The 12,809-nt window shown below is 44.8% G+C and overlaps 1 protein-coding gene across 10 annotated transcripts in view; it reads left to right on the top strand.

The window, feature by feature from the left end:
• The window catches only part of eef2k (eukaryotic elongation factor 2 kinase), a 13,692-nt gene extending 922 nt beyond the window's left edge, over window positions 1–12,770 (top strand). For 2 of the 10 annotated variants that reach the window (XM_056576461.1, XM_056576462.1), the window contains exons 2-20: window positions 1–92; window positions 642–707; window positions 1,928–2,028; window positions 3,363–3,423; window positions 3,509–3,546; window positions 4,460–4,631; window positions 5,128–5,277; window positions 5,697–5,829; window positions 6,082–6,209; window positions 6,811–7,033; window positions 7,917–7,990; window positions 8,347–8,424; window positions 8,794–8,850; window positions 9,132–9,197; window positions 9,801–9,935; window positions 10,414–10,602; window positions 11,057–11,181; window positions 11,529–11,707; window positions 12,157–12,700. The exon at window positions 1–92 is cut by the window's left edge. In XM_056576461.1, the coding sequence (XP_056432436.1) occupies window positions 1–92; window positions 642–707; window positions 1,928–2,028; window positions 3,363–3,423; window positions 3,509–3,546; window positions 4,460–4,631; window positions 5,128–5,277; window positions 5,697–5,829; window positions 6,082–6,209; window positions 6,811–7,033; window positions 7,917–7,990; window positions 8,347–8,424; window positions 8,794–8,850; window positions 9,132–9,197; window positions 9,801–9,935; window positions 10,414–10,602; window positions 11,057–11,181; window positions 11,529–11,707; window positions 12,157–12,275 (2,186 nt within the window). In that variant the 3' untranslated portion in view covers window positions 12,276–12,700. Of the gene's footprint in view, window positions 93–641; window positions 708–1,927; window positions 2,029–3,362; window positions 3,424–3,508; window positions 3,547–4,459; window positions 4,632–5,127; window positions 5,278–5,696; window positions 5,830–6,081; window positions 6,210–6,810; window positions 7,034–7,916; window positions 7,991–8,346; window positions 8,425–8,793; window positions 8,851–9,131; window positions 9,198–9,800; window positions 9,936–10,413; window positions 10,603–11,056; window positions 11,182–11,528; window positions 11,708–12,156 lie in introns of all 10 variants that reach the window. The other 8 variants (XM_056576467.1, XM_056576464.1, XM_056576468.1 and 5 more) reach the window with 7 other exon arrangements.
• Window positions 12,771–12,809: the final 39 nt, after the last annotated feature.

The raw sequence follows: 12,809 nt of genomic DNA, 5'->3' as shown, positions 1-12,809 counted from the left end.
ATCCAAAAAAGGATATCGTCGACTACCTCCAGAATCTGGTTGTCAACAAACAGCTGTCAACCTCCCTGCCAAAGAATGACTTTTTGTACAAGGTGAGCTTTGTGCCAACGACAATAAATTGCGCGCCCAGGCATTCATTCTGATTTATTCGCCGACATTAGTGGCCTTATTCAAATAAAGACACAGTGTTTGTGAGTTAGCCGTTCATAGGCTTTAGCCATTATGATTCATTATAGCCTAATCATACTCTAAGATGATGACATCAATGCATTAACAGCTATTTTGTAGCCATGAGTTGGACAGTCCTGAAATGAGTTGTGCACATAAAAAGAAATAACATACAATGTTAGAATCACAATTTTCAGGTGTTTTGATATTTCCCTGGCACCCATAGTGTCATTCAGGTATTGTAATGGCCACTTCTTGATTTTGGTTCTGTTTCACCAACCCTGATCTGGACAGTGAATGTGTGCTGGTGCATCCAGACCTCTGGTTCATGTTGTCAAGCAGAAAGCTCAACACGTCACACTCTCGGTGCCAGTATGTCTATGAGAGACTGTATGTATTCCTATGACTATGCCTATAAATATATACATTTGAATGGATGAAAAGCATATGTTTCTTTAATATTCCTTCACCAGAGTGAGGCCGAGCTGTTGTCAGTGTCTCAGCCCCAATCAGGCACACCTGTTTCTGAGCATGCAAGGGTATGTTACCGGACAACCAAACCCCCAAATGTTTCCTACCTTCCTTTCCTTCCTCATGCATCGGTGATAACCCCTCTCTCCCTCTCTAGCCTCCTCTTCCTTTACCTCCCTGGCCCTGACACGATTTCCTCCCATGAACGTCTACCGGTGTTCCTTCACTGCGTGGGCATGTCTTTATTTATTTTTCCCTGGGCGTGCCGTCTACTTCCGTTATCTTCCTCCCTGCGAATGTTTAATCTATCATAACCGGGTCAACCGTTCGTTCTCTGTATCTCCTGTACTATCTGTAACTCTGAAAGGTGTTATTCCCCCCCATAAAAACACTGTCCGTGTTTTTTCAATGTCTTTCAAAAAGTTAATGTGTTCTACTATGTTACAAATACCTCCTACAGGTATGTTATATTCTAGGATCCAAAATGGTGGAATTACATAAGATGTTATGAGTTGAAAGACCCTGTTTTCAAGGGCCTCAGTGACATACAACAGGCTATGGGTTATTCAGAGTAGCACTCAGATAATGAAACAGGAAGTGGACTGTTCTGGAAGTGGAAATGGATTTGGCCACTCATCTTAATTTGGATTCTTTAGGAAAAACCTGAATTTATATTTACAATAAAATAGTTTAAATTTTATATACAAACATGTTCATGTTCCCAAGGGGTTCCAGTAGCCAGGGCAGTTTTGCACACTTTAAAGTGCATCAGGCTAGAATTACTGGCCTGGGTGATTCACTACTACTACTGACACTCGGCTTACTGTTACTTCTAGGAGATTTCAGATTTAAATAGATTATCTCCTTTTAGCCAAGTATCATCATTCCATATCTATATATACAGTATCTATCTACATATATATATATATATATATATATATATATATATCTGTGTGTATAGATACAGTATATGTCTGTGTGTGTGCAATAACATCATGCAAATAACATCATCATTTGCATGCTTTTCTTTATGTTGACTGATCATGCAATCCTTTTCCTTCCTTTCCTTATCATTTCCCTTTCCCTTCAAGTTTCCCGTGCTGTGAACTCTGTGTTCATCATGTCTTTCAATCACAGCAGACATATACTCCTGTTTCCAATGCCCACTCTGGTCTCTCGCTTGTGATCCTGCACAATGATCTGCATTATCCGTCAACGGTAAACAGACAGACAGACAGACAGACAACAAACTTAGCCATGGCGTGCTGTGTGCGTCCCCCCATGACAGGCAGCGTGGAAACATGCCATCGAGAAGGCCAAAGCCATGCCTGACCCCTGGGCTGAGTTCCACCTGGAGGAGAAGAAGACAGAGCTGTGCACGCGCTACAGGTACCGCTCACCTGAATGTCAAGGTTTAACACCACTGGTGGGAGCTGTCCAACACTGAGACATGTAAGGGCTTAATGTGTGGCTAATTCAAACTCGTGGAAAATATTTTACCTCTAAAAACGTTATCAGTCTTTTTCAATTATTGTATTGAATTATTATTCAATTATTGTTTGTTTACATTTATTTGCTCAAGCGATATTGTAACTCAATCCTCTGGTGGTATGGTATTAGTTGGTATCTGGGTCAGGTATGTGTACTGTACTGTTGACAAACGCCACCACTAATCTCCTGACACGAATAGTCCAAAACACACTGACACGTTTATCTAGCTTTTCCACCAGTCTTTCCCAGGGTATTCTTCTTGCCATTAGAATGAAAGCTGAAATCCAACCCAGAGTAACTTCTCCCCCCCCCTCCCCCACACACACACACACACATTACGACTCCAGGAAGATCCCTTTCGGTGTGGTAGCCTCCACCTTACCCCTCCTTCAGCCAGGGTTGTTAAATAACAACTTTGCACTTGGCCACCTTTCCAAGAGATCATGTGGATGGTTGAGGGGAGGGGAGGGAAGGGGGGGGAGGGGGGAGGGGAGAAGGGGAGAAGGGGAGAAGGGGAGAAGGGTTGGAGCAGGGATCTGTTCCATGTGTCCACTTCTCATGAGCTAATTTTATCTCTGCTTGTAACCCCAATCCTCCTATTGCCACTCTGCGGTTTGACGGCCATTATGGGGGACATGGCCTTTTACCAGAATGCAAGAACAAATGTTATGTCTTTATGTTGATTTGTTTTTTTTGTAATTTGACTTGATGGTGTTGCAAAAGATCCTAAAATATCTGGAAGAACCACATCTTTTGACTTGGAACGCCTACCTCTGCTTCACAAATACACTATTCATTAACTTTACTGTAAGCCTGCCAAGTCAAACAGCCACACTGACCCTATCATTTACCACACATACAAATACAATACACACACACACACACACACACACACACACACACACACACACACACACACACACACACACACACACACACACACACACACACACACACACACACACACACACACACACACACTGCTGTTATCCCGCCTTTTGTAATTCCAGATGGAAAGGAAACACACATTATCTGGGACCACATGATAAGGAGTTATAATGTGTCCTCAAACATAACAGCTGGCCCAACAATAGGGCAAAGGGCAACGCTTCAACCCAAAACACAACAATATATGTTCTCAGCAGAAGCATAATATAGATACATTGCTATATTATTGTATAGTCTGTGTTTATATTTGACTCCATTTCAAACATGCTCCGTTTTATCCGTAGGTACAACGCTGTCACAGGGGAATGGGCCCAAGACGAAGTCCATATAAAAATGGCGGCCCAGGTATGCCCAAACCAAAACAAAGAAAAAAAGATAACAACTTTCTTGTTGCACACAGCTCACAAAATTGTGTGTCTCTTTCCTCCAGCCCTTTGGACGCGGCGCCATGAGAGAATGCTTCAGGACGTGAGTTGAGCCTGCAGACTGGCATCTGTATCCTCCGTATCATCTTCTCCACAGAGAGATCACTAAATCAGTCACTGAGGTCCAAATTCCACAAATCCCTTCATTCAGTCCACTGAGAGCTTTCAAACTTTATGGCAAGGAAATTCTCAGCGAATCTATGCCAAATGATTTTTATTTGGGGTTTGCCTTCCATGGATATAAAGAGTATGTTGATTGATTGTTTTTTTGTTCAGTGGTTTCATGTGACATCGGTCACAAAACATGGGAACACGTTCCAGGAATGAGGTCTTATTCTATGGGCTGGGTGTAATTAAAGATATGTCCCCTGCTTGGATACGTGCCATCGGCAGTAACCCACTGGAAAAACATCCTTTCCGAAACCAGAGAAAGTAACTCTCCCTGACTGGCAAGTCTGAACACGTGGGGTCTCACAAGAGACCTGAACACGTGGGGTCTCACATTTTCCACAGCAAGGCAATCGCAACAATAAAACACCCAAGCTGTCTAGGCTGGTACTATTTAGCCATTTCATATGCTTTCCACACATGCAGTGAATGGAGGTACATGTTTCCAAGAGGCAGGGGAGGGCTAGGCATCGTTGGGGATCAAACCCACGACCTTAAAGGATGTCGTGAGGTGGCACCACTGAATTCGTTTTTTGATTCGGTTCATTTTTTACTGTCCTCCAGAGCGGAAATTCATCCGTGTTCTTTCTGTAGTTAATGCTCTTTGTGATATACAACACAAAGAACACTGTATTGCAGAACCCATCGTACATTACCTACAAACACACGCAAATAAACAAAGAGACATCCGGTAGTGAGTTTGTATTTAAATTGTATCACAGTCACTTTGCATTCCTTGGAAAAAAACGTTTCTCCCTTGTCTCCCATGGTCTCTCTTTCGCCCCCAGGAAGAAGCTGTCCAACTTCTCCCACAGCAACAACTGGAAGTCGGCCGCCAACTACGTGGCCAAGAGCTACATGCAGCCGGTGGAGCGGGACGTGTACTTTGAGGACGTGCGGCTGCAGAACGAGGCCAAGCTGTGGGGCGAGGAATACAACCGCCACCGCCCGCCCAAACAGGTGGGGGGGGGGGGGGGGGGATGTATGTGTATGTGTGTGTGTGTGTGTGTGTGTGTGTGTGTGTGTGTGTGTGTGTGTGTGTGTGTGTGTGTGTGTGTGTGTGTGTGTGTGTGTGTGTGTGTGTGGGGGGGTGGGGGGGGGGGGTTGTTGGTGCAAAACAACAGACAGGGAAATAAAGTAAAAATGGGACCCATTATGTTTTTATTAACAGTAGGAACAGAATGGAGATCTCATTGTTCTTTTGTTTGGTGATCACAAACGTTTTTTAATCCCTAATTTTACCACGACCACCGTCAACAAATGAAAACTAAACCCTAAAAAAACGTATTTTAGATATAAAATGAATGCATATTGCTATGGATTGATCCTAGTTCACATCTCGACAAAGTATAAAAAGCGTAGGAAAAGCAATTTTTTATTTTGATAATGGCCCGGGGGACTAGCTGAAATGAGGGTGTTTGGTTCTCCATTCAAACCCAACTGACTGCGTGTGCAGGTGGACATCATGCAGATGTGTGTGGTTGAGGTCACCAGCAGGCCCGGCAAGCCCGTCTTCCACCTGGAGCACTACATAGAGGGCAAGTACATCAAGTACAACTCCAACTCCGGCTTCGTCAGGGACGACAACATACGCCTCACGCCCCAGGTAAGGCCCACTGCCTCGTGAACTCTCAATAACTCTCACCCATAATCAAAACCACTCACACAGTAAGTGATGTAGTCGTAGGTTGTGTACAGTATAGTACAGAACAGAGTTCTCTGTTACCATACTCTGTAGCTTACGTCCTACAGAGTGTAGCGGAGACAGATTACAGATAAGTGTATTCTATAATCAATTTACATCAATACTTAATTGGGATATTTAGAGAATCGCAATATTTACAGACTACTTACTATTTCCATCGGCACTCAAAAAGTGTTAAATGCCGATCCCGTCCCTAATGGTGTCTTGAATTCATGCGTCAGTCTCTGCCGTGTGCCATCTGTCTGTTTCTCCATTTCTCAGTGATCTCCCTCTCTCCTCCTCCCCTTGATTCCCTATCCCTCTCTACCACCATGCGACAGGCCTTCAGCCACTTCACATTTGAGCGCTCGGGCCACCAGCTGATCGTGGTGGACATCCAGGGGGTGGGGGACCTCTACACGGACCCCCAGATCCACACAGAGAGGGGCGACGACTTTGGAGATGGAAATCTGGGTATGAGTTACAATTACATATACTGTGTAGCGCCGCTGACTCAGTCCATCGTCGGGCCTGATTTTCAAGCCATTCCTGGAGTTGGTTATAGGCAAATTAATACATCTCAAGGTGTGTGTGTGTGTGTGTGTGTGTGTGTGTGTGTGTGTGTGTGTGTGTGTGTGTGTGTGTGTGTGTGTGTGTGTGTGTGTGTGTGTGTGTGTGTGTGTGTGTGTGTGTGTGTGTGTGTGTGTGTGTGTGTGTGTGTTGCAGGTGTGCGGGGCATGGCGCTGTTCTTCCACTCTCACCTGTGTAACAAGATCTGCAAGAGCATGGGCCTGACGCCTTTTGACCACTCCTCTTCCGAGAAGGCCCAGCTGGACGGCACCAACAAATTACTTGTGAGAGGAAAATGATTAGCTCCCTTTCTGTGAAGGACAGACTGAGTCATGATGTCAAGTTGGAAATTGAGTTAGTTTGAGTGGTTCGTCATTTTCTTTATTATGTCATGGACTTAATAGAACTGGCGACTTCATAGTCGTGTGTTTTGCTGTGCACCTCTGTGGCAAGTTGGAAGCAATCCTGTCTCACACTCCTATTGGTTGTGCTTGTGAGGAGTAATTATCAATGACGGATTCCAGACCAACTGTCTGATTCAGAGTCAGTGTATTATAAACTGGCTTAGAAAAATTCTCAGAAACAAACAAATAGTGCAAATAGAAATGTGTCCCATAGACGTTCTCAAACAAAACATTTCCTCTTCCACTTTTTATTTATTTTTACACCTAATTTATGATTTTTCTTGTTTCATTCATAGTAAAGAATACAATTTACAGTTTTTGTATATACAGTATGTCACATAAAAGGAAGAGTAAAGCCTTATAACTCCCTTTACCTGACTTTACTCCCCATCCTGTAAATAAAATGAAAACTTCTTAATTATATATATATATATTTTTTAATTATAATGAAATATTTATGAATTATTATTTTATGTCTCAGCGGTCGGCCGAGACGGTGCTGAGGGGCTGTGAGGAGCAGTGCGGGTCTCCCCGCGTGCGCACCTTCTCCGGGTGCCGCGTCCCACCGCTGCTCTCCCGCCTGTCGGAGACCTCGTCCGCCGACGACAGCGTGAGCGAAGGCGGCGACTCTGTGCCCTGCTCCCCCCACTTCATGCCCTGCTCCCCCATGGCCGTCCCCAGCTCCATGGGCAGGTCCCCCAGCGGTACGGCCCGCTCACTCACTCACTCGCTGGCGCACTCGCTCATGTGCACGCATGCTCACTCACTCACACACGCACTCAGTTACTCATGCATGCGCAAACGCACTCCCTCCCTCACTCACTCATTCACTCACTTAGTCACACACTCGCACACTCACTCACTCACTCACTCACTTAGTCACACACTCACTCCCTCCCTCACTCACTCATTCACTCACTTAGTCACACATTCACTCACTCACTCACTCATTCACTCATTTAGTCACACACTCGCACACTCACTCACTCACTCACTTAGTCACACACTCACTCACTCACTCACTCACTCACTTAGTCACACACTCACTCACTCACTCACTCACTCACTCACTCACTTAGTCACACACTCACTCACTCACTCACTCACTCACTTAGTCACACACTCACTCACTCACTCACTCACTCACTCACTCACTCACTTAGTCACACACACACACTCACTCACTCACTCACTCACTCACTCACTCACTCACTTAGTCACACACTCACTCACTCACTCACTCACTCACTTGGTCACACACTCACTCACTCACTTCGTCACACACTCACTCACTCACTCACTCACTCACTCACTCACTCACTCACTCACTCACTCACTCACTCACTCAAATACTCACTTAGTCACACACTGACGCACTCACTCATGTGCAAGCACGCACACTCACTCTCTCACTCAATGACGCACTCACTCACGCATGTGCAAACGCACGCACGGTTTTGTATCACTCACTGAATCGCCCATCCACTCAAGCACATGCACACGCACGCACACTCACTCCCTCACTGTGAGTGCGTGCTCTGTGACTCACTGTGTGATCGCTGACGTTATTTTTTGTTTGTTTTTTAGCATTCACAAGCCAGTCCTACAACAGCAACGACGATCAAGAGAGATACGGCAACAGCAACACAAATGATAACCAGGTCAGCACGGTTAATCTTTGTGGAAAAAAATATGTTGCCCCTCCCGGGGTCCGCTGTTGCAGGGTGAAAGGGGAAGCGCCACACTCGGCTACTTTGTGATGTAAGGGAGAACTGCTTCATGTGCGTGTTATGAAAAACTAATGTATTGCAACACCCACTTTGTTTCCGAGAATTTTGGGGGGAAATTTGATTCACGATAATTTCTTTTTTCGGGAAATGGAAACAATGTGGCAGGCTATGATTATTTTTTTCACAACAAAAGTATCAAACAGCACTCTTGCATTATAACATTTGCGGGCATGCGGATCCCCTTTACCTCTGGCGCTACGCTGCCCTCCTTGTGTTCCTGTCCGTAGGGGTCGGAGAGCGGTGGAGACAGCGGTTACCCCAGCGAGCGGAGGAGCGACGGGGATCCCCCGGATCACGTAGACGGGGTAATGCAGCACCACGCCCTCCACCTTGGTCCTTTCCTCTCCCCTTCACTACAAAGAATCAAAGTTTTTCACATATTTACGTCGATTCACAACTTCAGCGATCCTCATGGATACGATTTTGTATTGTATATGCGATATTCATATTATTTCTTAACGATATCGTTGTGTACAAGGTATTTATAAACCGAAGAAAATGTGCTCCCCTTTTTTAGGTATTTGCTTAGAATTACGTTTGTCTGTTGTGTTTCAAAGCTTAAAGTTGACCCTCTCTTTCTCAGCCACCTTAGTTCACATGGTTGGGTTGAGAAGAGCACATCAGAGAGTGTCAGTTTTGTGTCTTCTTCTTCTGTGGATGCATGTTGTATTCAGGCCAATCAGCGCCTCCAGCGAAACTATTCCGAGTCGGACGAGGACAGTGTCAGACGGGTAAACAAGCAAAACTAAAACAAAAACACCCACCATGTGTGTCAAACACCCCCCCGCCGACCTGACGATCACCAACCTAATCATAATCACCGCCATTTATCACGCTATCCCCCGCCCTCCTCACCCACCCCCCTGTGCTTCGTGTTGTTTTACCCAGAATCCTCTCTTGTCCCCTCACTCACTAGGTCTTGCAGCCAATGTCCTCCCCTTCATTTAAGTTTCAATTCAGATTTGAATTGCTCCTTCATTTTTCTTCCCCCCTCTTTTCTAACCCTAACTAGAGGAAGATGGTAGCTTCCAGCAGACTCTCTGCAAACGTATGCGTTGGCACACCACAGATGGAATCGGTGAATATCTGCATGCATGGCCCTTTAAGACGGGCCGTCAGCATGGCGTTGAGGTGCAGCTGTGTCTCTTGTAGTAGTAGCCGATCTATCTTATAGTAGACACACACACGCACGCACGCACGCACGCACGCACGCACGCACGCACGCACGCACACACGCACGCACACAAACCTCACAGCTTTTATCCCTGCTATGGTCTAAAGTTAAACAATACCTGGAAACATTCCGAAAGAATGATATTTGAGGCAAAGAAAGCGGTCTGCGTGGGAAAAACCCATCTACCTCTGAATGACTTCTCCTGTCCTGTCCTGAGTGCTATCTACTCGCTGATATCCCTCATTCTTCCCCTCTCCTGCATTTCCTTCATTCACCTGCTTGTTAATCACTTGAGTGACCAACAGGAATGTCCTCTTCCAGATCAGATGACAGACATCTCTAATTAGATCCACAGACAATTTCCGTGGATGAGGACATTCCTGAGATTGATTTGAAGTGTGCAACTGTTTTGTGTGTTTGAAAATGGACCCATTCTTTGGGGTCAGTTTGATAAATATATTGAAGGATCTCTTGTGGGTTTTTGTGTGTGCGTGTGCATGTTTCCAGCTGACAGAAGAGAAATGGAGCTTCTACCATACTGCTAGAGCTCATATCCACCGTTCGTCTTGCGTGGCCGTTGAGATGGAGAGGCTCAACTCTGCCCTGCAGGAGAGGAAGATTGGACAGTCCGTCCTGGGCAAGGTACGTGTGGTAGTGGTAGTGATGAGGAGATTTGAGTTGGGTCCAAATCGAACATTTAGCAGCCAGCGAGTGAATTGAAGGACATCAGGAATGGAACCTAGTTGTGTCTTTTGTTTGGGAGTCAAACTCGCAATTATTATCTATTATATCTAAAAACTAATTTTATTGGTAGTTACTTTTTTATTACAAAATAGCCAAAAAATGTATATGTAAAAGAAAGAAAGTTTCTTCTTCTTCTTCTTCTTCTTCTTCTTCTTCTTCTTCTTCTTCTTCTTCTTCTTCTTCTTCTTCTTCTTCTTCTTCTTCTTCTTCTTCTTCTTCTTCTTCTTCTTCTTCTTCTTCTTCTTCTTCTTCTTCTTCTTCTTCTTCTTCTTCTTCTTCTTCTTCTTCTTCTTCTTCTTCTTCTTCTTCTTCTTCTTCTTCAATATTTAATTGCTATTTTCATTCCTTTAGTAATTTCCCCCCTGCTGTCCTCCAGGTCCACCTGGCCATGGTTCACTACCACGAGTCGGGCCGCTTCTGTGAGAAGGACGAGCCCTGGGACAAGGACTCTGCGCTGTACCACCTGGAGCGGGCCTCCATGTGCGGGGAGCTGCAGGCCATCGTGGCCCTGGGTCAGTGCTACATGCAGCTGCCCCACCACATCCTGACCGACGTCCAGCTGGAGGTACGGCCCCGGTTGTTGTCCCCTCCCACTGTCTCTCTAACCACGCCCGTACCAGATTTAACTACTACTACCTAAGTGCAAAAGATGTCATTGCATTATATCTTGAAACCTGCACTACCTTAAAGGTGACATATTATACCACCAGGTGTGAGTGTGATTAGCCTTCACAATATGGAAATCTGCCTCTTCTGACATCTCACTCACACATGGTGGTATAATATGTCACCTTTTAACTTTTCTACTGCAGCTATTTACACCATTAAAAAATATCTGAACTAGAAAGCTTCTCAAGCATGTTCCTTTTCACGAGTGAATCCATCTACGGAAGTTAGGGATAATCTTAAAATGACATTAACTCTTGAATTGACGGAAATTGTACAGGTCTAAACTTTCAGGAGAAGTATTGTACATAACCCCTGTACCGTGTTCCTTCCTTTTTGTTTCTTTGACGTAGGATAACGCAGGGAACAAGATGAAGGGCTTCAAATACCTGATCCAGGCGGCCAAGGCTGGGGACAGACACTGTATGATCATGGTGGCCAGGGCCTTCGACACCGGACTCAACCTGTCCGCCGACAGGTCAGTGGGGGAGCCGCTAGACCGGCACACTGGGTCGCCCAGTGAGTCCTATGTCGACGGGGAAATTACTATTAAAATATGTTTTTCATACCGTATGTAATGGGCCTTATTCACTTTATTGGTTCCAACTTGGATCCATCGTTGTTCTAAACACTAGCTGTGTGGGGACACAGCTAGTGCAGAATTCGGCATTCAGTTCTTCAAACCCACTCAATTCCCAAAGTAGAATCCCTATATGCGGGATCATTAATAAAAATGCTGCCATCTACAGGGTGTTTCCAAATCTGTGGAGGCTTTTGTCAACCTTTCAGTTATTTGAACACAATTACCCCACTGCAATTTCTCAGAAAGCAGGACTGGGCGGAAGCTGTTTTCTGGTACGCCAGTGCCCTAGACATGTGTGAGGATGATGAGGGGGGAGACTTTGATGGGCTCCAGGATGACCCGCGCTACATGGTCCTCGCAAGGGAGGCCGAGATGTACCAAGAGGGGGGCTTCAACCTCACCGCAGACCCCCAGAAAGCAGGTGAGCGCGGGTGCATTTTAGACCCATTGATGGGTGGATTGATGCAATGCAATCCTAATTATTGTTAATGGAGCTGTAGTAAGATTTAAGGGCTGTAATTTGAGTGTAACTTGGCTGGAATCTCAAAGCCATCCAAAAACTACTACTGATTGAAATAGGCTGTTAGAAAAACTGTTTAGAGTTGACTGCGCTTCTATCTGATTGAGCCGATTTAGATTTTGTAATGAAATGTAAGTGTACCATTATCACTGCAGCCGTCACTTTTGTTCCAATGCATTTTCAGGTCAATTACACACGGTGTAAGCAGAATAATTGGGTTTGTTTGTCCGATTAAAGTTTAAATGGCTTTCATTAATGACATGAATTAGATGGACTGGTAGTATTGTGGCTGCGTCTGATCTCTGCCGTTACCGTCGGGATGTTCAGCCTCTTGTTCCTCGTTCCCACAGGCGATCTGTTTACCGAGGCTGCAGAGGCGGCCATGGAGGCGATGAAAGGGCGGCTGGCCAACCAGTATTACATGAAGGCGGAGGAGGCTTGGGCACTGATCGAGGAGGAGGAGGAGTAGGGAGAAGGCGGATGAATGTGTCTCATTTGATAATGCATGTTTTTTTTAACAAAAAAACAACACAAAGGGGAAAAGTCAACTGATATGGCTTCAATGTTTACAATGTTCAAGTTTTTTTGTAATAGGTTCAATGCCTTTTATTTTCTCAAACTGACAAATTCTCAGATCTGTTTTTCTCAAAACATCATATATCCCTGCCTGGTTTTGACAGGAGAATGTATGTATAGCGACAAGATACCTGGTTCTTCAAATGTTTTCTATGCAAGAATGGAGAAGCATAAATAATTGTCTACATGGCACTTAAACAGCTAACGTTTTGTTAAATAATGTTTTGCATGGATGCACTTGATTGGGATTATTGGTTTATTTGTAAAAAATAAAGTGTTTTCGGCTTTAATATTCAATGTTTTGTCGTGCAGAATTGATTGACTTAATATAGCAACTAAGTGCAATGACCGTAAATAGAATGAAAGGCAGGGTTATATGTAGTGTACGGAAGTTTTTTCCGTCACTTCTTTATAGAAAAATTATGCA

This window comes from Gadus chalcogrammus, chromosome 18 (assembly GCF_026213295.1).
Source record: "Gadus chalcogrammus isolate NIFS_2021 chromosome 18, NIFS_Gcha_1.0, whole genome shotgun sequence".
NCBI classification, from domain to species: Eukaryota; Metazoa; Chordata; class Actinopteri; order Gadiformes; family Gadidae; genus Gadus; species Gadus chalcogrammus.
The sequence above is the reverse complement of the archived record's forward strand: the minus strand, read 5'-3'. Positions and strand labels throughout refer to the sequence as shown.